At 35.4% G+C, this 26,779-nt stretch overlaps 2 protein-coding genes and 1 pseudogene across 3 annotated transcripts in view; 2 read left to right on the plus strand and 1 right to left on the minus strand.

Annotated features, from left to right (window-relative positions):
* Window positions 1-852: 852 nt before the first annotated feature.
* On the minus strand, window positions 853-14,155 carry GOLT1B (golgi transport 1B). Its single transcript, XM_025879903.2, has 5 exons — window positions 14,006-14,155; window positions 8,402-8,493; window positions 6,417-6,595; window positions 5,199-5,280; window positions 853-3,285 (listed from the first exon to the last, which is right to left on the minus strand). Exons 1-5 carry the CDS (start codon window positions 14,028-14,030, stop codon window positions 3,247-3,249), a joined length of 417 nt encoding a protein of 138 aa, XP_025735688.1. The 5' UTR covers window positions 14,031-14,155; the 3' UTR covers window positions 853-3,246.
* Window positions 14,156-14,304: 149 nt separating this feature from the next.
* Window positions 14,305-26,779, plus strand: part of RECQL (RecQ like helicase) — a 54,011-nt gene continuing 41,536 nt past the window's right edge. The window contains exons 1-2 of one of the 2 annotated variants that reach the window (XM_025879715.2): window positions 14,305-14,390; window positions 21,038-21,080. In XM_025879715.2, coding sequence (XP_025735500.1) covers window positions 21,065-21,080 — 16 coding nt within the window. In that variant the 5' untranslated portion in view covers window positions 14,305-14,390; window positions 21,038-21,064. The remainder of the gene's footprint in view (window positions 14,391-21,037; window positions 21,081-26,779) is intronic. The other variant, XM_073877874.1, reaches the window with a different exon arrangement.
* LOC112830060 (cationic amino acid transporter 3 pseudogene) overlaps window positions 14,339-26,779 on the plus strand; it is a 110,038-nt pseudogene continuing 97,597 nt past the window's right edge.

The following is a 26,779-nucleotide window of genomic DNA, read 5'->3' on the forward strand; positions in this document are numbered from 1 at the left end:
ACATGGGGTACAGGTAGCAGAAGGGTAGAGGTTGGAACCTTTCAGCACAGACAAGGTTAGAAAGACTTAAGACTTCTGGTTCACCAGACAATAGTCAAGACCTGCAGTTCAAGTATTGGATTCAACAAATACTTATTGGGTACTTTAAGTGGTAGACATGGCCAGTGATTTTTAGCCTTACCAAAACTTATAATCAAAATGCTGAAGTGGTTTTGTCTGTCACAAATACTTATTTTATTATTCTTTTCATTATTATTATTATTAATTTTATTATGTTCAGTTAGCCAATTCTTTTCATTTTGAGAAAATTTAAATATTTCTCCACTATTTTCTAAATTCACTGCACACTTTTTTACCTGAAGTCCATTTCTATTTATGATTACATTTAAACAATTTGGAAATGGAAAATGTGATGACCATTTTATAAAAAAAGGAAAACTGCATAGAAGGCTAATTTAAAAAAAAAGTGAGTTATTGTGCAACGCTAAATTAATTTTTAGAATTTCATTATAAAGATACATTGGACCATGGTTAAGGACTGAATATGTATCTTCCCCAAATTCATATGTTGAAACCCTCACCACCAATATGACAGTATTGGGAGGTGGGGTTTTGGGGAAGCATGATGGGATTGGTGTCCTTATAAGATGAAGAGACTAAAGCTCTCTCTGCTGTATGAAGATGCAGCAAGAAGGCAGTTCTGCAAGCCGCAGAGGGTCCTCACCAATAACTGAATCTACCCTCACCTTCTTTTTGGACTTCTCCACATCCACAACTGAGAAATAAGTGTCTATTTAAGCTGCCCAGTCTACAGAATTTTGTTATAGCAGCCCGAGCTAAGACAACCACCAATTAATAAAAAGTACCCTTTTATTGAGAGGTAAGACAAGTGTATTTACAATATTCAATTGCTAGATCATATAATCTGACTGTGAGACTTTTTAAAGCAGCAGTATTCCAGAAATTACAATTTATAAGGGGAAAAGAAAAACATTGCAAGTATGTTTCTGTTACAGAAAATACATTTGAATAATGCCAGGTACACTTAAGGCTAAGTAGTATTAGACCTTTTTCTCCACCTTTATAGCAATAATCAAAGTACATTTTTGTCACAAAGACAGAGGCTAATTTTGGAAAGAAACAATATAATGTACAGTGCTTTCTGTCAGAAGACTAATATGTTTAAAAATACCTCATCAGTGGTTCTGAGAAGAAATATACAATGCTGCCAAGCAGTCCCAAACTCACATTTGAAATTAACTGTGGACTCTTTGAAAACTGAAAACTGCTCCAGCCTCTCAATCTTACTAAGGACTGGGAGATTATCAAATCCTTTACACAACTTCTAATAACGCTTCTGAAGTAAGATTTTGAAAAAGAGATCTGTTACAGTGCAAAGAACATTTTGATAGAAATTCATGTCTACAAAGGAGTTAAATAATACAGATGTTCCTTACATTAACAGATACAGTTCTTGTTCTAAAAAGATAGAATTATCTAGCCACTGAAAATAATATGGATCAGTCAAAAATATGTATAAGAGTCCTACAGGGCAACTTGTATAAGTTGATCCCCAAAATATGTATATATTTGACACTCTCCAAATGAGGATATTACTTTTTTGAAGAACATTAGACACAACACTAGGTCTCTTATTATTCCATGAACTATTGAGGTAGGAGTCTCATTTTGTCAATATCATCTAGTTTCACAGATTATGTCATAAGTCAAATGCCAGTACCAAAAGACAGTAATCCACAAGACTGAACCATTAAACTATATACCAAGTCTTTCCTTCTTTAGACAAGCAAGGATGGGAGTTCTCTGTGCGTTGAGATTTAACTAAAAATAACATAAGCTGTGATATATTTTGTAGACATGTTTGTAAATAAAAATCACAAATTTCAGTTATGATTTTGTGCATTAAAAAGCTCTGCAACTGTTGTAAAAAAAAGTAAATAGTGCAATCATTAGTGGTAAAACAAATAGTACTATGGCTGTTGAAATGTGTTCTTACCTCTACCAAAAAAGCTGCCACCTTGGAAAACTACTAATGAAGAAACGGCCACTGTTTCTTTCTGCCAGTCAAGCATCAATGGTAGAAAAAAACAACATATTTTTTTAGTGTCATGTTTTTAAGAAACTATAGCCCATTTAATTACAGTAAACTACCTTTAGCATGTAAATTCAGATATTTTCTCCATGAACTCAAGACGAAGAGTGATCTTATGAAGCGTTCATTATGCATATTGATTTTTATGTTAGGAAAAAGCTAAAAATAAGGGAAAACTCAGCTTTACATGAAAAGCCCTTAACAAATATAAGTTTAACCTTTTAACATGTTACATTTCAAACATTATCAATAGTTATTTAATTTATGAAAAGCAAAATGATAAAATCACTACTAAAATTAAAAAAAAAAAGAAAAACTACACCACGACGGAAAAATCCATTTGGTTTGCATCGTTTGGTATCTTAAATAAAAGACTATTCAATGAAACAAGGCATGTAACAGACTACTTCATGGTTTTTGTTAGATGCTTACATATAACAAAGGATACAGATAATTAGGTCAGATTCTCAAGAAGTATGAGTAGTTCCATAGTGTTTAGTTATAAAGAATGACCTTTGCATATTCTGACAGTGAATATCTAGTTCAGATTTTCATCTGGCTTTAAAATATTAAGAATCAGAAGAACCACAAATGTTTTATTTTAACCATATGTTTACAAAAAAAATGTGATTCATACATCAAAACTGGGTTTTCCTTGGTTTTAATACATTAAATGACATAATCCAATCTAACTCAGGCATCACTTTCAGACACACAGTGCAACTGGAAATACTTTTGCCATTCCAGTGGATATTTCTAAAAAACAAATACCTACAGGTGCTCTTGCGCCTTCAAAATAAGAAGAAAAGGAACAGGCCCCACAGTTCTCCAAGGATGGCTGTGTTTTGCACATTGTGGATAAACAATAAAAATCGCCTTCAAGAGTTTCAGTAAGTATTGTAACATAGATTCATCTCCTTTAGTTTGCTTGCTGACTTCTTAGATCACTTGATTAGAAGCCTGTTCTCATTGCCTCTTTGTTAACTGCTATTGGTACTTTGTAGACTATACGTTTTAAACTTCTGTAAAGAACATTACAAGCTATTTCATGTAATTTAATTTTGTGCTGAATATTCTTCAAAGGATTTTATAAATAATACAATATTTTAAATGAGTCTTCAATTCACTTGTTGTTATACCATATTGTTGCTTTCTCCAACTTTATCTACAAACTGCAAGGAGAAGAAAAACAGGTAATTAGAAGAAAGCCCAGAGCATTATAAAAACATTGTATCAACATTTTAAGTGTTGATTAAAAAACCCAGCTTTATAAGATTCGTGGAAGTTTAAGGTGTGACTGACAATGGTTAATCCAGTCCTACTCACCCACAATCTCCTAACACGTAAATGTGTATAAAAAAATTTTCTTTGCTAAGGTTGTTTTTGCGTGACAGGTTATGCATATGACTTTAAGGGTGCAACACGAGAAATGCAACACGATGAATAAAACAATTGGATAAAATGAAGTTAACACTGCTAGCTTAACAAAAAATAAATAAATAAATAAATAAAAAGCTGAAATGTCAGCCATTCATGCATCAATGAACCCAATAAGGTATTTCAACTGACCATTACTGAGGATCTCTTCTGGGCCTATGTAGTCTTTGAACAAACAGATTGAACTCCATTAAGTTCAGTAATTAACAACAGCTATTGACTAAAAATACTTTAAATGTGTATTCTGGACTTCAGACTAAAGTGGCATGGGCATTAAAAATAGATGTAATGAGGCGAGCATAAATTTATAGGTACTGAATATTAATTTTCACACACGTTAATGTAACTTGTTATTTACTTTGGCTAGTCTACCCCAAATGTAAAGCAATTGGGCCTTCTTCAGCATTCCAGATGGTGATGCAAATATTGAAACAAAATCATCAGTGGAGATATATTAAAAGTTATGTAACCCAAGTGGTCATAATACTATCAAAATCTAGCAATCATTTAACCCTTCCTTTCATTTCACTACTCACATTTTCACTGAACCATTTATTATAATGAAGTAATAATCATAGGAAACATAATTTACAGCACTGGGTGTCCACTTATGCAAATACTGAAGAATCCTTAAATTAAGGATGTGAATAATGATTACACAACTGTATAACTAGAAGTTTTGATAAATTCAAAAGCCATTCTAGGTAATAACAACATTGACTACAGTATGAGTTTGGAGATTAATGTAAATGAAATCTGAACATAACCCCCTATAAGCCCACATTCCAACATTTTATATTATTATAAATAGGTGATTGGCATGCCAAAACTAAAAGCTGCTTTGAAAGTACCATAGACTCATTAGGATTTTAAGGTAAATTTAGGTGGAAAGAAAGCACAACATTCTTTCTCCAAAGGTAACTTCAAACATCTAGGTTGTCTAGGCGGTAAGATTCTGAGTGTAAAATTGACTTGAGGTTGGAAATGAGATTTTTGTCTTACAGCAAAACCCATTCTTCAGCGGGTAAGCCATCCTTTAGCTCTCTGAGAAACCAGTAAATGCTATGGATTATCTCTCTATAAACATCTACAAATGTTTGTAAACAACTTTAGGAAGTTGATGGCCCATCTTGGAGGAACAGATTTGATGAGATCATTCAAATTGTGGAGAGAGCTGGGGACAGAATTTTATCATCTGACTTCCAGTATAATCATGCTTGATTAATTGTCTTAATGCACGCTATTTGGTGATACAGTCTAAGAAAGAAAATATTATTAGATATAATGATGTCCTTTTTACATAATGGCTTCTAAAATTAGAAATCATATAAAAGTTAACTGAAAAGTGCCTTGAACTCTCAAAGAGAAAGGTAGCATAGCAAATCAATCTGAGTTACATTTAAAAAAAAAAATCGAGGATATTAAGAATGGATATGATGAAACAAAATTTCAGGTTTTTTACAGTTAGCAATGATTATTTTCTCTGGTATTCATGGTAACCATGATCTATGGTGATGTAACAATTTATATCATAATAAAAAACATCAATTAATCAGGTATCAATTACTTATATTTCTAGAGGTTAATAACACCAAAAAGTATTATTTCGATGGTTTAAAAATTTTATTTCTAATACATGATAACTTACTGATCTAATTCCAGGTAAATTCAAGAGGGATCCAAGGACTGGCACTCTTCTAATAAAGCCAATGACCACAGGAAAGAAGCCCCTAGGAAGAAGGAAAAAAGGTTCTCAGAACTTACAGATTCTTTATTACCAAAATCAATTGCTAACCAGGTAAAAAGAAAGGATCCACTTAAAATTTTCAATGTTTTAGAGACTTTAAATTTCAAATGTTACCTTTAGTGGTAATGTTTCTTACCTCTCCCCGGATATGATCTCTTTCTTAATTATACTCCTATTGTATTGTGCTTATACATCTATAACACATTACTACTATATCCTGCTGGTATCTTTATAGTCTATTTCCCATATCAGAAATGAGAGATTCTCTAAAGCAGATTTGACACTTAATTCAGTTTTATGTCTCCCGTGAATAACACAGTGTTTGGCAGATAGAAGATAAAGGATATACATTTCTTGAATAAATAATTAAACCAACCTTATTTAAAGGTATTTTCTCACATAGAATACTATTGTTTATTTACTTAGTAACTAACATTTGTAAAATATTGACTGATCAAAATCTACCATAGTGTATTCAGTACAAAATTTTCTAATGAGTGTATATACTAAAGGAATTGTCATCAAGTGGCAGTAAGTATGCAGTATCAGGTTCTATGAATTAAAATGCTATATATATGTATGTATCACTGTTTAGGTGCTAAAAATAACAGACAAATGCCTTAAATGTAAAGTGCCTTAAATAGAAAAGATGTTGCCTTAAAATCCCAATAAAACCTATTGCATTGAAAATACAAGATAATGGGGTGCCTGGGTGGCTCAGTTGGTTAAGCCACTGCCTTCGGCTCAGGTCATGATCCTGGAGTCCCGGGATCAAGTCCTGCATCGGGCTCCCTGCTCAGCGGGGAGCCTGCTTCTCCCTCTGACCCTACCCCCTCTCATGCTCTCTCTCTATCTCATTCTCTCTCTCAAATAAATAAAATAAAATAAAAAAATACAAGATAATGACCTTATTGGCAATCATCTACATTTAATAAACATTTTTATAGTTGACTGAATTAAAGAGATTCAATAAAAGATTCAATGCAAACAAAAATACACTTGAGAAAATTATGGTCTTTATACTCATGCTGATGCAAGTATCTGGGTTTTTATAATAATTAATTATTTGACATACTGGTTTATTGAAAGAGAAAAAGTAAAATAAAATAATTGCCTTACCTGAACAAGAGAAAGAATCCATAAATTTCAAAGATCATGCCTATCAAAGGCCAACCAATAAGGACTACAAATACTCCACCCAGGAAAAATCCTGTAGCTTTCATTTTATGTTTTTGGAAGAAGAATCTGAATGTTCTTTCTAAACCAATGACAAAAGCCAAGCCAGCCACAAATAAAACCTAGAAGAGAAAGAAAATGTGAGATAGAAAAAGTAAACATTCTGCGTAGGTTTGAAAAGCAAGGTCAAAGCTAAATATAATAAAAAGCAGTACATCTCTCTCTTAGTGGGGGCAACTGGCTGGAGGAAACTATGATGCGCGCCAAGAGGCAGAATCAAGAAGTGGGCTAAGCATGCAAAAGTTGGAGTTGGATTCCACTCTTCTCAGTCCTCTTCTATCTCGATTAAATGGAGAAAAAGAGAACCAAAGATCAGATATTACCAATGGGCATGCACATATGCAGTGGTTCTCCCAGGTAAGCAAGATGGAGAGAGCTTTAGTTAAACAGAGGAGGGGCCGGGCAAAAGAGGAAGGCTGCCCAAAAACATGTCACCCGGAAGTACTCTTGGTTCTGCACACTTCACCACAGGCTAGAGGAGTGCCTGTGGGTGGGAGAAATACTGACATGGCCAAGCTGATAGAAGAAACCATGCAAAGCCAGGAAGAGCATTCTAGTCTTACTAACCCCAGAATCTCTGGTGGCAGCAGAAATAAAAATAAAGCCATACGTTCTCAAATATACATGCATTTTGTATGTTCCAGATAATGAGCCAGAAATGGTCATTGATTAAAAGCTTACTTTCCCTCCAGGTTTTATTCCCAATACGTGCCTTTCTTTGTAACTATCTTTAAAGAAAAATTTTTCACACAAGTATTGATTGAGCCTAATGGTTAAGCTTCATATTCTCAGAGAGCAATGCTACTTATTTATTAATTAAAATACCAATTTTGAGGGCGCCTGGGTGGCTCAGTGGGTTGGGCATCTGCCTTTGGCTCAGGTCATGATCCCAGAGTCTTGGGATCAAGCCCTGTGTCAGGCTCCCTGCTCAGCCAGGAGTCTGCTTGGCCCCTCTCCCTCTGCCCCGCTCGTGCGTGCTCTCTCTCTCTCAAATAAATAAATAAATAAATAAATAAATAAATAAATAAAATCTTTAAAAAAATACTAATTTTGAATAGTTTTGTTAACCTTTATATTTTCTAATTTCCTATTAAAAGCTCTATGGTAATACACATTTCAAAGATATTTAATATTATTCAGTAACTTTGTTGTCTTCTTAAAAGGGTTATGATTTATTTCTAGAACTCTTGCACAATCTTCACACATGGACAACAAAGTACACATTCCAAATAAACACATATACCTTTCTCAGCAAGCTGACTGTTAATATACAGGTATGTTAAGAGGTTTAAATGGTTTTTTAAAAATATGTTTATTTTATGCTACTAAACCAAATGTTTCAAGTCATATGTTTTAAGTCAAACATATTAATAAATTTACCAAGACATGGGGGCTACCAAGTCATCTATTTTGAACTCCTATCTAAAGGCAGCCTTGATTTAATTATATATTACATATCAAATACTCAACAGAGTAGTCACTCAAAAACCTCTTTAAGTGTTTACCTTTTACTTAAAGTTTTTTTTTTTTAAAGATTTTATTTCTATGACAGAAAGAAAGCGAGCACAAGCAGGAGGAGCAGCAAAGAGAGAGGGAGAAGCAGGCTTCCCACTGAGCAGGGAGCTCCCCGATGATGTGGGCTCGATCCCAGGAACCTGAGATCGTGACCTGAGTGGAAGGCAGGTGCTCAATCAACTGAGCCACCCAGGCCTAAACAGGTTTTATTTCTGATGTAAACAGAGAAGATAATAGGAATCTTTACATGAGTAACAGTGAATTATTTCCCCCCAATTTAATAGCAGGCAATAATTCATTTGTAATTAAAGTTTCCTTATGAATTTAGTTAAAATATATGTTGAAAAACTCACATTTCCAATAGCCAGTAGTGCTTTGTCAAAAAAGAGAATCATTCCAAAGAACAGGAAAAACACTCCAAATCCTGTTAATCCCATTCCAATTTCTGCAATATAAGTTATATGGTTAAGTGTAGAGAAAAATAAAAGTTATGTTAAGATCCCGGTAAACTAAGTAGGAAAATTTTTCAGTTTTTCTTTTGGCTGATATAAGAAAATAGGTCCCCAACATTGCAGGTTAATTTTATGACATTCATTAAAATCTATAATAAATTAAACTAATATCAGCAAATAATTTCAAAATTTAAAATATAAATGGAAATCTCTAATCCTTATATGAGAGATAGCACTTCTCATAAACATATGCATGATAGAGGAAGATAATCAGGATTCTAAACCTTTGATTATATATTTTTCCCTCCCAAGAATGCCTCTGGCATCGGACATAAATATATGGTTTTCTTTTACTATTTATCTCCTTTCATATTCTAGGACTATTATTTATATGCACAACATCTAGAGTTACTTCTTTCCCCTCTTAAATTAATTCCTTCTTTAACCCAGTGGAAATGCTACCACAGGTCAGCACAATATACTTCAGTCGATGATACACTGCTTCTCACAAGGGCAGTATTTTGAGAATCACATTGTTGTCTCCTCAAAAGTTAATTTTCAAGAGGTTAGTCATCACTTTTAACTTCTTGATGATATGAATTTATCTTCTATAAATTATTTAAACCATAAATCCATTCACACACTTAGTGTCTAAGTCCTAATATCAGCTCTCCAAAAGTTTCAAAGAACAGTTTTACTTAGTATTTTAATATGCTGGGGTTTTACTCTTTTCATTCAAAAACAAAGAATAGTTGATCAACTCCCAGATGCCAGCATCTCTTCTAGATACCAAGTGCATGGTGGTGAATGAAGTGTAAGCACTGAAGTTTATGTTCATCTTTATATAAAACTCATAATTTTATTACCTTTACCTTCTCTTGGTCTTATCTTTTTAGTTCAAGGATTCTTAACTTCTGTTAGTGCGAAAAGCATAAGCCACTAAGTCGCCTCTTTGATTTTAGTTTTGCTTTCAGGAAATACTTACCAATCCTTATTTTACCCAGATACACACTATCTGCATGAAATAGTGAAACAAGAGCAGAAACCACCATATTTTTGGAAACCCAATTCTAAATACACTATTAATGATTTCTGATCTGTTACTTAACTTTTTGGCCTTGGCTCCAGAAAGCCAAAATCTAGGTCACAGCTACTTAAAAAAAATTTTTAAGCCTTGTAAAATATTCTGATGAGTTGAAAACTTCTATCATATATTTTTCTACATCTCCCACCTCCTCAATTTACAGTTAACTATTGCCTTCCATTCCAACTACCTTTTTCCCCAAAGTTAGTCTAAAAGAATTCAGGTCCTGGTATATAAATATACATAAGTGTATTCCACAGACACAAAATCCTATGAAAATGCGAGGCCAATACTTTTATCCCTTAAGAGACTTGACCAAAATAACTGTTTAGCTGTCAGACATAATTTCCTAGAGGAAAATATGGACAAAAGAACAAGCAAAATTCCATTGTATAACTATTTAGTAGTTAGGAGTTAGTCACTGGCAGTTGAGTGATTTGAATATGACTAATTTCTACCTTCTCATAAATTATCCTAATGATTACATAAAAATTTTGAGATTTTTTTTTTCAAGATTTTATTTATTAGAGAGAGAGAGACAGCGCGGGTGGGTGGAGAGGCAGAGGGAGAGGGAGAGGCAAAGAATCTCAAGCAGGCTCCACACTGACTGGGGACCTGGACAAAGGGCTCAATCTCATGACCCTGAGATCATGACCTGAGCTGAAATCAAGAGTTGGACTGGCCACCCAGGTGCCCCCAACAAACATTTTGAGATGTTTGTTCATCAGAAGGAAATTATATGGAAGTACACCTACTATGTACTGAGAATTTGCCATGAATTATCCATTATGGGGTGCTTTACATACCTTATATAACTTAATCCTTCCCATACTACTGCAAGGTAGGTGTGATTACATCCTTTTAGAGATGGAGGAAATTGAGGTTTAGAGAAATGACTTTGTTTGCTTAGAGTCACACTTCTGGTTAAGCATTTGAACTCAGTCCCTGTGCTTAAATATTACATCATACTGCTTCCTACAGGATTTTTTTTTTTCAGGTTAAATATGTTTGATTAAATGAAACTCAAGGGCACTGGAGCATACTGAACTTCTGGGGGAAGCATCGTTAGGATCAAGTTTAATGGGTTAGCATCAAGTTTAATGGGTTAGTTTCTTATCTAACAACTAAGTAGGTGTTAGTAGAAGTATTAAAAATTGACTGCAGTGAGAAAAGACAGTATCTGGATGTGGTTTCACATTCACTGAAATGTTTATACAATTATGTTGTAATTCCTTTAACCAAACTGTGAGGTGAAAAGTAGCACCAGCCCCATATTTCACAGACTTAAGAGATTCGTAACTTACCCTTGCTCACAGAATCAGCAAATGTATGTATGTGTGTGTGGGGGGGGCGCCATAGGTGGTTGGGCAAGAAGAGTGGTGGTTGTGGGGAGTCAGGCTAGAATTCAAACTCAGCTTTTGGACTCCGCAGCTTACAACTGTAACATGGGCACCAAAACATTTGGACTATTTCATCCAGTGTAATCCTAGGAGGAGACAGTTGCCTGTAACATATTTGCCAGAACTGGCACTGGCATGATGTTGCCAAGTACTTCCCCGCCTAAGTGGGCCAAAAGTCTCTCACTGGCCTCACTGTGTCCTTTCTCATCTCCCAAATTCCCATCTTCCCTGTGCCTACGCATTCATAAGCCCTCTGGTTAATAAAGCCCTACACAGAGCTGCCCACTCACCACCAAAATCATACCCAGTAAAATAAATTTATCTTTCTCTGGTGCAACTATCAAATCTGCATTCCTCTTGCCTACGTATGTGGGTTTTTGTTTTTTTTTCAAAGAACAATCTGATAAAAGCAGTTTAATAAAATTTGTCTAAAATGAAAAAAACTTTTTGTGAAAATTTTACAAGGAAAGATGCTTAATCCAATAGCAATTACTGTTAGCATTTTGATATCTTAGTTGAAAATTTTAATATTAGCTTTCTCTCTCCTATTGTACCTTTTAAAAAATAGAAAATTTCATAATAAAGAACTCAACTGAATATCAACCAAGTTGAACAACTCAACTGAACATCATGGCAGGATTTCAGGCAATGTGACATAATGAAGTAAAGATCTAGAGGCAGCATGGGAACTACCCTACTCTGTTCCCCTCAATAAATCTTGTGTTTTTATGGAGGGGGTTGGGGAGAGTGCTATTATAGAACCCCTTAAAACAATCATGAATTGCTTTTTATTCTGTTCAGTGCTTGGTCACCCTTTCCCAGAATCAGAATCCCAGAATAATCTTGGCAAATCACTTGAATGATGGCCAATTTCTGTAGTTACACACACAAACACCATTTGAAATCCAAAGAGCTTTTGGTTCACTAACCATCTTGTGTTCCAATCCACTGTCCTACCTAAAACATTTGGCAAATGAGCAAAGAAGAATATAATTTCATCTTCTTCAACAATTTAGTGAAGGAGAATGCTCCCTATTCTGCCCATATTCCAACTCAATCCCCTTGTGCTGCATTTTGGAAAAACGTAAATCAGGCACTTGTCCCTATAAGAAGTCTTCAATAGAAGAAAATCTCTATGCAAGTGATAAATAGTTCATATTTTTAATCTATGTAATAATCAGACTTAGAAAGGAGAAGTAATAATCCTTCACAGTTAGAAAAGCTGTGTAGAGATTAAGTACTTTCTCTAATTAGTAGAATTAGAAATAAATCCTAGCAATTTAGGTATACAATTCTAATTTTCTTGGACAACCTAATTTTAAGTTTGGGATTCAATCAAGAGGAACAACAGAACACTATCACAAAGACAACAGACTCTGAATATCCTACACAATCTCTCTCAAAAAAAAAATCAATGCATAATTCTATAGGATAAATTATCTACTGTTATATCTATTCTTGCTATGAAAGAACTACATCATTCTAAGACAGAGCTCAAATAAAATTTATATCCAGTTTTCTTAGATGCTAGTAGGGTACAGTGAACACAAAATTTTCTGAGCCACAAGACCTGGGATCAAGCCTTCTTTCTGTCACTTTCTTTATGACCATACACTGAGTTTCTTTTGAGCCTCTTTTAATTTATAAAAGAGATATACTTCTCCCTGCCTTATAGGGCTCTTATAAAAATTCAATGTAATGATTTATATGAAGGTACTTGGTAAGATGAAAGAAGATGTCTTTATACAATTGCTAGTTTCTATTATAACAGTAAAAAAAAAAAAAAAAAAAAAGGACGTTATATGTCTTCTGATCAGAAAAGGCCAATAGACCAAAATGGGTATGCTTCCTGGGCCAGTGCAGGTGGCTCCAAGGTGCAGACCCATCCAACCACAGGAAGGAGAAGAGCCTGATTGGGGTGGTAGTGTATACAGAAGACCTTAGAAGTTCTGTCAAGTTCAAGTCAGCCATGACTTCAATCCAAACCTTAAGACTCCACTTTAAAATAGGGCATTTAAAATGAAATTCTATTTTTAATAGACTGTTTAGTTCTTAAAGTCTTGAAAATCAAAGTAAGTGAAGTGGAATAAGAAACGAAGATCATAGCGGATAAAGCAAAGCGAAGACAAAAAGACTATCATGACCATTAAAAGAAAGGACCCACAGGGTTTGGCAGATATGTAAATACAAATATGATAAAGGTTGACAAAAGGGTAAAAAAAGTAGGAGCGTTATAATGAAAGAGAAAAGGAAACAGATAGCAATGCTAACCTGAGACATAAGCTAGGCCTGGAGAGCTCTGTGGTAGGCAGAAAGAGATGCTAAAATAATAAAACAAGCCATAAAGCACAATATAAAATATTAAGGAAAGAAATCGTTTAACTGAACACAAGGTGGCTTTTTACTCCTGCGGAAACATTAGGTGGTAGAAAAGTGAAGTCGTTTCAAGGGATCTTTGGAAGATCGTTTCCAGAGGTGGCAAAAAGGCGAAATATTCAAAATATTTAAGTGTAAGCATATTTAAAAACAAAACAAAACAAAACAAAAACCCCAAAACCTGTAATAGATGACACTTAAAATACCTCCTCCCAAACAACCGGCCAGTAACTTGTAGAGGACCCCAAGTTTGTCATGTGCACAAACATCCCCAAGTGTGAACCACGGGCACCGCGCATCAAACTTTCTCTTGTGGCCACCTGCAGGAACAAAGCGCCCTTCTTACTGAGAGTGGGAGCGGCGAGACCCTGGTGCAAGACAGACACTCAGCAAAGACTTCCCCCTCCCCAGATCGGGCGTCTTCCCAGATCCCACTGACCCTCCTCCCAAGCCAGGTCTGCCCCTGCAAATCCAGCTCCCGCCCCCTCAAGGCAGCCCTCTGTGTCCCGCATCCTTAGCTCAGTCTCGCAGGCCGCCGCCCCCAACCCGGAGCTTCATTCATTGACCCGGACAGAGGGGCGGGCGAGATGAGCTCGAGCAACAGTGTGCGAGGATCCAGGCGGGGATCCCGGGGCGAGTGCTTACTCTGGGTGTCTGTTAAGGAGATCATGGCTGCAGTAGTGAGAGCAGCGGCGACAGCACCTCGGGGCGCCCAGGGCGTGAGGCAAAGTCGGGAGAAAAGAAGCCGGGAAACAGCCCAGGGGAGAGCCGCCACGTCTTCCGGAAACACGCAGCGGCCCCCACCCCAGCTTCAAGACCGCTTCCCATTGGCTAATCCAGCCCCCAATATCAACCAGTCACCCTTAGCCTTGTTCGGTGGCGCATATCGTGGCCACACCCCTTCACCAATTAGAGAAGGGTGTTACTTGCAATTGGTTGAGGAAACGTAACCGGAAGGGCGGATGGTCGCGGCTGGAGAAAAAGGAAAGACTGGTGGCGGGAAGTTTTCATTGGAGAGCGGCTGAAAACTGTAAGTAGTGGTCTCGATGGCCAGCACTTTGAGGTCAGAGAACGAGGCGGCTGGGCTGGAGTGGGGTGAAGGGGTTCTTTAACCCCTTGGGGAGAGGTTCTGGGGTAAATCTGCTTTGAAAGGGCTAATTTTTTCTTTTCTTTCCTGAGGGTGCGGCCGGTCTATCGCGTATCACTTCCGTTCACCCATATATTGGCAGGAGAGAAACGGGCGTTAATCCTCGCCCATCTCTGATGGAACTTGGTCCTTTAGGGGCACGTCGGACTGCCTACCCCTCTCTTTTTATCTCCAGCCTTTTTCTATGCAGGAAGCTTGGTTACCAAAGTCTGTATATAGGCAGTCACCATCGGGGGACGCATAAACATAGTGGAGGATATTATTACATTGCTATTGTTTTCTAAACGCAGGTGGTGGGGAGAGGGGGACGTGTATCTGATTTAGCCTGTGGTACCTCAGTGGCATTTACTCCAGTATCAATGACTGACTGTGACTTCGTGAAATATTTACTGTGGATGCTGTCAAAAGTTCAGAAATAGCAGAGGTAAAACCAATGAATCACTGAAGTAGTAGTTTAAAAGTAAAAGTTTATTGTGCACACACCAAAGAGACAACTGTTGCACCAGGAGCATTCAAGCCAAAACGGGAATGAGGCTCTTGGTATTTTTACAAAGCGACTTATGTAGTAAGAAGTCCGTGATTATTTTTTCTTCACAGTGATTAGAATATTAATATTTTCTTAAGTGACAGGTAATTGGTTAGTGGTTATTCATATCAACTTTGGGAAACAGTTTAAGTTTTGCTTATGATTTCTGGAGACATAAAAAGGAAATTATCTGAGTCAAGTTAGTCTCACAAAATAAGCTCATTTGAGCTTTGACTAAACTGATTTTGTCTGCTCAGGGAATTTTCAAGACTGGTTTGCTTTTTATTTTAACAGTTACCCCCTTTTGGTTATTCTGATCAACCAGTGTAGTATTATTTTCAGTTTCCTCTGTTGAGGTACTCAGGCTGAAGAATCATGTTTTTGCTGTTGCCATTAGTTGAGTCATTAGGCTCAGGCCCTGTAGTCACCTTCTTCATCATTTATGTTGTTGATTTCATCAGTTGTCTGATCCTCATGGGTACCATTTGGCCTGAGCGGCTGCTGACACATCTTTAAAACCCTTGAGAGTATGCAGCGCATTAGAGAGGTAAATATGATTTAAGAAGAACAATAGCCAAGGATTGAAAAATTCCCAGAGGAGATTCCCAGGTGCCAACATTTAGCCAACTAAATAAATCAACTGGGTTTCAATTTTTTAAAAGGTATTTACATAGGCATAACATGATGGATTAACAATCACATCTTCATGATGACTTAGGCCTGGATGAAGGCGAGGATGTTTTATTTTAGGAGGCAGGTAGCAAGTGAATTTCCACCTAAATTCGGCCTCTATATGGTGTGAGAGGTATAGACAGATAATTTAATGAGAAATATTTCTGTGGAGACAAAAGAAAAAGATTAATATTCAAGAAAATTATAAATTCAGTGTCTTGAGTTTGGAGAGAAGCCATTTGAGAAAGTTTCTAGATGTGTTCAAATTATCTTCAGATGGAATGAGGGCAAGAGTGACAATCTGACAGATTTTCCTGGTTTGCAGTTTGAATATCTCTGGTGATTTCTCTGAGCATAGGCACATTGTCCTCCTCACATGGGCTCTTTTGGTGGTTTTTCTGAAGCTTATATCCAGTTGTCCAGCTTTAGCTTGCATGGCTTTGGGAAAAGGGCCATTTTATTTTCATATTGATTCCAAGTCAGAAGAGTGGAAGGAAATTGGAAATGTTTGGAGAGTTCTGGAGAGTTTGGAGAGTTCTAGCCAAATGTTGGAGGAAACTAGAAGAATTCAGGATCCGGTCCAGTTTATAAGTAGAAAATAAAACCTTAAGGACAGTTAACAGCAGTAGAATCTGATATCCAGAAAGGTGTATTACTGAAACATAGTTTTTCTCTATAAACATCCCATTTCTATCAAGATAACTACTGTTAGACTCATTTGTTTGCAAATTGAATCTAGTTTCAATAAATTTGGCCTGATTATTTACATAAGTGCAGCAAAAATAGTGATCATATAAATTCTTTTAAATCTACGTTCCTGGAACTTTTCATAAAGTTTTCATAAACTTTTTCATAAACTTTCATAAAGAATCTTAAAAAGATTTGTTCTTCTGCATGTGGCTGTCCAATTTTTCCAATACCATTTGTTGAAGAGACTGTCTTTTTTCCATTGGACATACTTTCCTGCTTTGTCGAAGATTAGTTGACCATAGAGTTGAGGGTCCATTTCTGGGCTCTCTGTTCTGTTCCATTGACCTATGTGTCTGTTTTTGTGCCAGTACCATGAGAGACCAAGAGAGACTATGGACTCTGGGAAACAAACTGAGGGTTTTATTTATTTTATTTTATTTTATTTTATATTTAAACTGAGGGGTTTTAGAGGGGAGGGGGATGGGAGGATGGATTAGCCCAGTGATGGGTATTAAGGAGGGCACGTATGAATGGAGCACTGGGTGTTATACACAAACGAGGAATCATGGAACACTACATCAAAAACTAATGATGTAATGTATGGTGATTAACATAACATAATAAAATAAAATTAAAAAAAGAATTTTAAAAGGAATCTTAGATTGACCTTTTCAAGGCTCTTTGGGCTAAGCGGCCAAGCTAAGAACTTATCTAATTGTGTCCTATTACAAGGAGATCAGATCGAGGTATAAATACATATATTGTCATGAAAAATAATATTTAATAAGAGTTTCTAAATTCTGGCGGGGTGAAGTAGGGAGAAAAAGATAAATGTTTCACCTGTTGATTACAAAAGTAGGTTTTACTGAATTGTAAGCTATAGATAGCTTAAAAGAGAAGAGAAAATGGAGCCTTTTAAATCTAGAAAACAAAACATTGAAGAACCATCAGTGTTTTAAGTGGAGTCATAAAAAATTCTGGAATTATCATTTTACTTTCAGACAAAATTACTTTCCTTTTTCCCTTACCAAAACAACAACAAAACCCATATTCTTCATATCTTTCCTTGTCCAAAAAACATGTACTATTTTCTTCAACTGCTTTTCGTATACATTGTTTTCTTTCATCCTTATTATTTTTAGTAGCTTTAATTACATATATTAGTTAGAATTCTTAACTCTTATAATCTTTAGTTCCTAGTAAAAACCAAGAAGTCAGCAATTGTGGACTGGCAAATTTATAAATACACAGTTACAAAAACTTTTTAGAGACATACTTTTTTTTATAGTTTTTTAATGTGGCAAAGGACATAGTTGTTAACAGACCCAAGTATCTTTTATCTCTCTGTAAAAATTAAAAAGCCAAAAGTTGAGGTTGTTCTGATGAATCCTAGGCTACTAAAGCCTGAGTGACTCTTTGAAGGCTTTGTAAGCAAGCCAGGGTAGGGTAAAAATGTTGGGAGGTGCCAATAGAATATAGTGATTTCTGATAAGTGAAAGGATAATTGGCATAGCTTGAATTTATTCAGAGAGTTTTGCTAGAAGATGAAGAACTAGATTTAGGTTACCTTGTAGCAGATGATGCAAATGGAAGTAGAAATTAAACATAAATAAGAACCTTGCATAGTAATACAAGGGAGATGCTTAATAAAAACCATTCATTCTAATGATAGATTTGAGTTCTCAGGTAGATTTGAGTCACTGTAGTGGTACTGATAGATAACCATGACAGGAACCCATTCAGAGAGCAAACTTAAATGGGTTTAAATGGCATTTCCAAAACCGATTTACCAAGGTCAATTTTATTTGGCTCCCAGACGTGATAAAAAAGTATATTGAATCATATAGCAATAATTGTTTCCTTTTTAACTTTCTTTTAATCCTTATTAGCTTCAGGGAAAAATTATTAGTTGAGGTTGTATGTCTTTAGTAATTCTCTTATACCTGCTAATGATTCATTTTAACAAAAAGAGCAATCCCCAAGCTCCAGACCCCAGCAGGCAAAAATATCATTGGTTTATGTTTATTACAGTTATAGGTGTGGTTATGTTTTACTTCTAGCAAGTGACAGATTTTTGTTTTTTTTTTCCATTTTTGGTAGTAATGTATAATTTTATTTCAGTATAAGTTTAAAATTAGTTTCCTTAAGTAAAATATTAGTAATACTACAATACTGTACAGAAAAAAAAAAGCCCAAAGTAGGTAAACTTATGTTTAGTATTTAATGATTCAGTATATTATCTCATTTGGAAGTGAGTTAGGTATTCAAGAATATTCATTATTTAGTTTAACTTGGTACAAACTTTTCTGTTATTTAAATTTATTTCAATTATTTGTTTTTTAACAATTATGCTTGGATTAGACATTAAACAGCTAACCATCATCCTATTTTTCTTGTTGACAGATTTTGAAGACATGCTTGCTTGTATTAAGCCAACAAACTTAAACTAGGTTTTACTTTTCAAAGGTTATGGCAGGTCATGTGAATTTGAAAAACATTTGGGTTAGTTTTTAATGTTTCTGAGGGTTTCAAGAATACTTACTTTATAAGTGCTTATTTTTCTTTCAGCCAATTAAATAGAGCTCATTACACATTAGTTTTGGCAGTACCATATGGAATTAGAAAAATACCACACCTCTGTAATGTGCATACATAGATATACATAAATATACAGATAGATGCAAACAGATCTTATAGCTTTTGTTTAAAAAAATTTAGTTTTGAGCTGATAGGCATCATAATGCAAAACTCACTAGTTTATAAAAGAACAGTTGGATCCAAATTGTGTTTCTGGCAAATGGACTAAGTTGAGGTTACTGCTTGTATAGCAAAGTGGTTTTTTCCAGTAAAGTTTTGTTTGTTTGTTTGTTTGCATGATGTAAGGATCTTTTGTTTTATTTTTTATTTTTTTGTTTTTTTAAAGATTTTATTTATTTGATAGAGAGTGCACGAACAGGGGGAGCAGCAGAGGTAGAGGGAGAGGCAGGCTCTCTGCTGAGCAGGGAGCCTGATGTGGGGCTCCATGCCAGGACCCTGGGATCATGACCCGAGCCGATGGCAGATGCTTAACCGACTGAGCCACCCGGGTGCTCCTGTAAGGATCTTTTAAAGCTTTTTGCAGTCATTTTGTCTTTTAGAAGTTTCTGCTTATCAATCAAAGAATTCATTCCATTGTCACTGAGAGGTTTGAAATCCTCTCGTGTCAAAGGCACAGCTCAAGATCCACTTCGCTAAGTTGAAGTTGCCCTATGGTGGCCACTACAATTCCACAAGTTCACCCATTTTCCAAACAGGCACAAAATCCTGGTCCATAGACCAGGTGGAACCCTGTGGGGGACCCTGTTTTCCTGTTCTAAAACACAGGGAACCAACCATGTGTTTCCCTGCCCTCCTCCCTTTGGAACAGAATAGGATGATTCATCAAGAAGCTTCAACAAATGAAATGTAGTATGCAAATTAAAGTCAGTTCAAGATGTAGAGAACAGAGCTCAAATATAGGAGAGACTTACCTTCAGATTCTAGGGTCATTGAGAAAGCAATGAACTCAGTGGACTTCTATGGGTTCCATCACCATAGGGGCCTCAGAGTTGAGGGGGATGATGGGAGGGGGTATCTTCTTTGGATCCCATTTTTACACCATAAATTGTCAAAAGTTTAGAAATAACAGAAGTGAAACTAAAACCAATGAATCATTGAAGTAGTATTGTGCACACACCAAAAAGATAGTTTGTGAACCAGGAGCATTCAGACCAAAACATGGAAGGAAGCTCAGAGTTATGTTGTTGTAAAGCATCTTATATAGTGAGAAGTTCCTGCCCTCAAGCCTTCTCTCCTTCCACTTGCTCATGTGTGCTCTTAAATTTTAGTCATTCAGAGGTATTGAGAGTTCCTTAATTACATATCATGTGTTTCCCCCACTTCTGACCTTTTCATGTTCTCTCCTGAAATCTAATCCTTCTATAGAATACCGGTTCCTCTTTTAAGATTGAACCTAAATTGTAACTCTTTAAGCAAGTATTCAATAAAATGTTGAATGATTAATTTGAGTTTTTATGTGGATGGATTTTCCTAATGTGGGGCATTTGAATCTCTTATTTATAAGATAGGTTTTATCATCCCAATTTTAGAGATAAGGAAAGAGGCTAAGAGGAACAGGTTTCTAATTTTGCTATGATCATACAATAATTTACTGCTCACACTCTTTAGCTTCAAAGCTTTGCTCTTTTTTGCTAATCACTTTGTATGTGGTATATAAGTGTTACTGATGTTATACTTGTTTATGTGATTTTTGGACACTTCTCTGAAATCTAGAGAGTTCTCCATAAAAATCAGTGTGGGAATAATCACATAGTCCTTATTTTTAAAAGTCACTACAATAGGGGCGCCTGGGTAGCTCGTCCGTTGAGCATCTGACTCGATCTCAGCTCAAGTCTTGATCTCAGGGTCGTGAGCTCATGCCCATGTTGGGCTCCACCCAGTGTGGAGCCCACATTAAAAAAATAATAAAAGTATAAAAGTCATACAGTATATAATTTACTTTGTAACATTTTTCATGCTTAGTAGTGAAAAAGTATTGTTGGTTAGGCATTATCAATATAGTACGTTTTAAAAAATATTTCTGTGCTTTTTCTTTCATTTTTAGAAAGCCGTTTGGATCTCCAATTTTAGAATGGCATCCGTTTCAGGTTAGTGAAAATGATTACATTTTATAGCACATTCTATTTTGTTTCTAATTGCATGGTCTTTAAAAAAAAATTGTTTTTGTCTGTACTTTCCTCTCAATTTTGCTGTGAACGTTAAACTCTAACAGGAAAGTTTTAATAAAAATAAAGAAACATAAATTATAAAAATATTTGTTTTAAAAATTCTGATTATTGAAATGATGTTTTGTGAGTTTTTTTTATTGTAAAACATACATACCAAAATTTACCATTTTCACTAATTTAAGTATACAATTCAATGGCAACAATTCACATTATTGTATAACCATCACCAGTATCCATCTCCAGAACTTTTTCATCATTCCAAACTGAAATTCTGTGCCCATTATATAATAATGCCCCCTTACTTCCTTTCCACCAATTGCTGATAACACTATTCATATTCTGTTTGTATGAATTTGATTACCTCATGTAAGTGGACTCATACAGTATTTGTCCTTTAGTGTCAGGCTTATTTCCCTTAGCATAATGTCTTTGAGCTTCATCCATTTGTAACATTTTTCTTTTTAAGGTTGAGTAATATTACAATGTATATATATATATCACCTTTCATTTATCAGTTTATCTGTCAGTGGACATCTGGGTTGTTTCATCTTTGGCAATTGTGAATAATGCTGCTATGAACATTGGAGTCCAAACGCGTTTGATTCTGTTTTCAGTTCTTTGGGTATATACCTAGAAGTAGAATTGCTGAATCACATGGTATTTCTGTGTTTAATTTTCAGGAACTGCCATATTATTTTCCATACTCACTGTTCCATTGTACATTCCCACCAGCAATGCAAAAGGGTTCTAAGAATTATAGGAACCTAAGAAATCACAAAGTAGAAAATATAAATCACTCCAAATCCCTCTACTCAAATTAATACTGTAATATGTAGATGTATTATTTTTCAACAAATATTTTTAGTTTGCAAAGAGTTTTATTATTTTTTTATTGAAGTACAATTAATATATGTTATATTAGTTTCAGGAGTACAACGTATTTCCCAGTTCTGTCCATTAATCAGGGCTTAGCATGGTAAGTGTAGTCACTATCTGTCACCATACAACATCGTTATAATATTATTGACTATATTTCAAAGCTGTATTTTTCATCTCTGTGACTTATTTATTTTATAGCTGGAAGTTTGTATCTCTTAATCCCTTTCATCTATTTCACCATTCTCTCTACCTACCTCCCATCTGGCAACTACCAGTTTATTCTCTGTATTTAAGAGTTTTTTGTTTGTTTGCAGATTTTTATTTATTTGGGAGAGAGAGAGAGTGCACAAGCTGGGGGGAGGGGCAGAGGGAAATGGAGAAGCAGATTCCCCACTGAACAGGGAGCTCAGTGTGGGGCTTGATCCCAGCACCCTGAGATCATGACCTGAGCCGAAGGCAGAGGCTTAACCAGCTGAGCCACTCAGGTGCCCCTGTTTGTTTTTATTATTCCACATGTAAGTTAAATCATACGGTATTTGTCTTTCTCTGACTTATTTTATTTAGCCTCGTACCTCTTAGGTACGGCTTGTTTCCATCCTGTTTCAAATAGCAAGATCTCATTCTTTTTTATGGCTGAGTAATATTCCATTGCATATATATACCACTCTTCTTTATCCATTTGTCAATCGATGGACACTGGATTGCTTCCATATCTTGGCTATTTTAACTAACACTGCAATGAATATATCTTGTATCTTTTTGAATTAGTATTTTCATTTTCTTTGGGTAAATACCCAGACATAGAATTGCTAGATTATATGGTATTTCTATTTTTAATTTTTTGAGGAACCTCCATACTATTTTTCACAGTAACTATACCAATTTACATTCCCACCGCAGAGTGCGAAGTATCTTTTTTCTTCACATCCTTGACAAATGTCAACATTTGTTATTTCTTTGTTTTTGTTACTGTTATGTCATTTGAACTGGTGTGAGGTGATATCCCATTGTGGTTTTGATTTGCATTTCCCTGATAATTAGTGATGTTGCATCTTTTCATGTGTCTTTTTGCCATCTTCATCTTTAGAAAAATGTGTTTTCAGGTATTTTGTCTGTTTTTTATTGGATTGTTGGGGTTTTTTGGGTGTTGAGTTGTGTAAATTCTTTATGTATTTTGGATATTAATCCTTTATCAGATATATCATTCACACATATCTTCTATCATTTACTTGGTTGCCATTTTGGTTTATTGATGGTTTCCTTTTCTGTGCAAAAGCAGTTGATTTTGATGTAGTCCCAATAGTTAATATTTGCATTTGTTTTCCTTGCATGAGAAGACCTATCCTTAGATAATGTTGCTAAGGGCAGTGTCTAAGAGATTACTGTCTCTGTTTTCTTTTGGGAGTTGTATGGTATCAGGTCTCACATTTAGGTCTTGAATCCATTTGAGTTTGTATATTGTGTAAGAAAGTGGTCCAGTTTTCATTCATTTGCATGTAGCCACCCGGTGTTTTGAACACCATTTATTGAAGGGGCTGTCTTTTCCCCATTGTATATTCTTGCCTCCATTGTCATAGATTGATCAACCAAGTAAGTGTGGGTTTATTTCTGGGGTCTCTTGTCTGTTCTATCAATCTGTGTCTGTTTTTGTGACAATAGCATACTGTTTTGATTACTACAGTTGTATATCTTGAAATGTGGGATTGTCCAGCTTTGTCCTTGTGGTTCCATAATTTTAGAATTATTTGTTTTGGTTCTGTGAAAAATACTGTTGGAATTTTGGTAGAAATTGCATTTGTAGGTTGCTTTGGATATTATGAACATTTGAATAATATTAATTCTTCCAATCTTGGAGCAGAAAATATCTTTCCATTTATTTGTCTTCAATTTCTTTTAGCAGTGTTCTCTAGTTTTCAGTATATAGGTCTTTCACCTTTATGGTTAAGTTTATTCCTGGGCATTTTATTCTTTTTGGTTCAGTTTTGAATGGGATTGTTTTCTTAATTTCTTTTTCTGCTACATTATTATTAGTGTATAGAAGTGCAACAGATTTCTGTATATTGATTTTGAATCCTGCAACTTGCCTGAGTTCACTTGTCACTTCTCATAGTGTTTTGGTTGAGTTTTTAGGGTTTTCTAGTTAGTATAATGTCACCTGCAAATAGTGACAGTTTTACTTATTCTGTACCAATTTGAATGCCATTTATCCTGTTTTTTTTTTTTTTTTTAATTGCTGTGTCTAGGACTTTCAGTACTGTGTTGAATGAAAATGGTGAGAGTGGACATCCTTTCCTTTTCTTTTTTTAAAGATTTTATTTATTTGAGACAGAGAGTGTGAAAGTGAGGGGAGGGGTAGAGGGAGAGGGACAAGCCGACTCCCCGCTGAGCAGGGAGCCTGATGTGGGGCTGGATCCCAGGACCCCGAGATTGTGACCTGAGGTGAAGGCAGGCACTTAACCCACTGAGCCACTCAGGCACCCTGCCTTTTCTAACATTAGGGGAAAAGCTCTCAGTTTTTCACCATTTAAGTATAATGTTAGTTGTGGCTTTATCTTATATGGCCTTTATTATGTTGAGGTATATTCCCTATAAATCCACTTTGTTGAGAGTTTTTATTATGAATGGATGTTGAATTTTGTCAAATGCTTTTTCTGCATCTGTTGAGATAATCATATGATTTTTATCCTTCATTTTGTTAATGTGCTATATATTACGTTTGTTGATTTGTGAATATTGAACCATTCTTGAATCCCTGGAATAAGTCCCACTTGATTATGGTAAAAGACCTTTCAATGTATTGTTGAATGTGCTTTACTAATGCTTTATTTAGGACTTTTGCATCTATGTTTATCAGGGATAGTGGTCTGTAGTTTTCTTCTTTTTTGTACTGTCTTGTGTGGCTTTGGTATGAGGATAATGCCAGCCCTGTAGAATGTATTTGGAAGCTTTACTTTCTCGTTTATTTTTTGGAATAGTTTGAGGAGAATAGGTATTAACTCTTCTTTAAATGCTTGGTAGAAAAAAAAATAAATGCTTGGTAGAATTCACTTGTGAATTCATCTGGTCTTGGACTCTCCTTTGTTGGTAGTGTTTTGATTACTGATTTAAATGTGTTACCTATAATTGGTCTATTTCTTTCTGATCAATTTGGAAGGTTGTGTCAAGGAATTTATCCATTTCTTCTAGTTTGTACTATTTTTTTAGCATATAATTTTTCATAATAGCCTCTTATAATCTTTTGTATTTCTATGATGTCAGTTGTTACTTATTGCATTTTAATTTTATTTGGTTCTCTCTTCATCCCCTTCTCTCCCTCTTTTTTTTTTTTTTGATGAATCTGGCTAAAGGTTTATTAACTCTTTTCATCTTTTCAGAGAACCAGCTCATTGAAACCACTAGTTTTATGGATTTTTTTTTCCTTTTTTGGGGGAAGGCCATTTCTATTTCATTTATTGCTCTTATGGTTTTTATTATTTCTTTTTACTAACTTTGGACTTTGTTCTTCTTTTTCTAATTCCTTTAGATTAAGGTTAGATTGAGATTTATCTTGGTTTTTGAGGCAGGCCTCTAGCGCTATAAATTTCCCTCTTAGAACTGCTTTTGTGGTGTACCAAAGATTTTGGACCATTGTGTTTTTATTTTTATTGTCTCAATGTAGTTTTGGTTTCCTCTTTTGTTTCCTTGTTGAACTGTTAGTTGTTTAGTAGCATGTTGTTAAGGCTCCATGTGTTTGTCGGTTTTTTCCCTACCCCCCACCCTCTTTTTTCTTGTAATTGATCTCTGGGTTCATGCTGTTATAGTCGAAAAAGATGCATGATAAGATTTTAATCTTCTTAAATTTATTGTAGTTTTTTTGTGGCCTAATGTGTTGATTTATCCTGAAAAATGTTCCATGTGCACTTGAAAAGAATGTGTATTCTGCTCTTTTGGGAGGGAATGTTCTATATGTATGCTAGCTCCATCGTTCTAATGTGTAATTCAAAGATACTATACCCTTATTGATTTTTTTTGTCTTGATGATCTGTCTTTTGATGTCAGTGGGGTGTTACAGTCCCCTATTATTATTGCATTACCGTCAGTTTCTTTCTTTATGTCTCTTAATATTTGCTTTATGTGTTTAGGTCCTCCAATGTTGGGTGCATAGTTATTTACAATTGCTCTATACTCTTGTTGGGTTGATCTCTTTATCATCATGTAATTCCATTCTTTGTTTTTAAGATTTATTTATTTATTTGAGAGTGAGAGAGTGTGCACCCATGCATACATATGCACGTGAGAACAGGGGGAGGGGCAGAGAGAGAGAGAGAGAACCCCTAAGCAGACGTCTGCTGAGCATGGAGTCGACACGGCTCAATCCCAGGACCATGAAATCATGACCTGAGCCGAAATCAAGAGCCAGCTACTTAACCAACTGAGCGACCCTGCTGTCCTCGTTCTTTGTTTTTTAATATACTCTGTTTTAAAGTCTATTTTGTTTGATATAATTATTGCTATTCCAGTTTGTTTGTTTCTGTTTGCATGGAATATCTTGTTCCATCTCTTTACTCGCAGTCATTAAGTCTTTTTAGATCTGAAGTGAGTCATAGGCAGCATATAGATTTTTTTTTTTGGTATACATTCAGTCACCCTATGTCTTTTGATTTGAGCACAATTAGACCAGTCACATTTAAAGTAATTATTAATAGAGATGTACTTATTGCCATTTTGTTACTTGTTTTCTAGTTGTTGTAGTTCTTTGT

Source organism: Callorhinus ursinus, unplaced genomic scaffold, assembly GCF_003265705.2.
Source record: "Callorhinus ursinus isolate GAN/ISIS: 27379988/994484 unplaced genomic scaffold, GSC_fseal_2.0 scaffold27, whole genome shotgun sequence".
Taxonomy (NCBI): domain Eukaryota; kingdom Metazoa; phylum Chordata; class Mammalia; order Carnivora; family Otariidae; genus Callorhinus; species Callorhinus ursinus.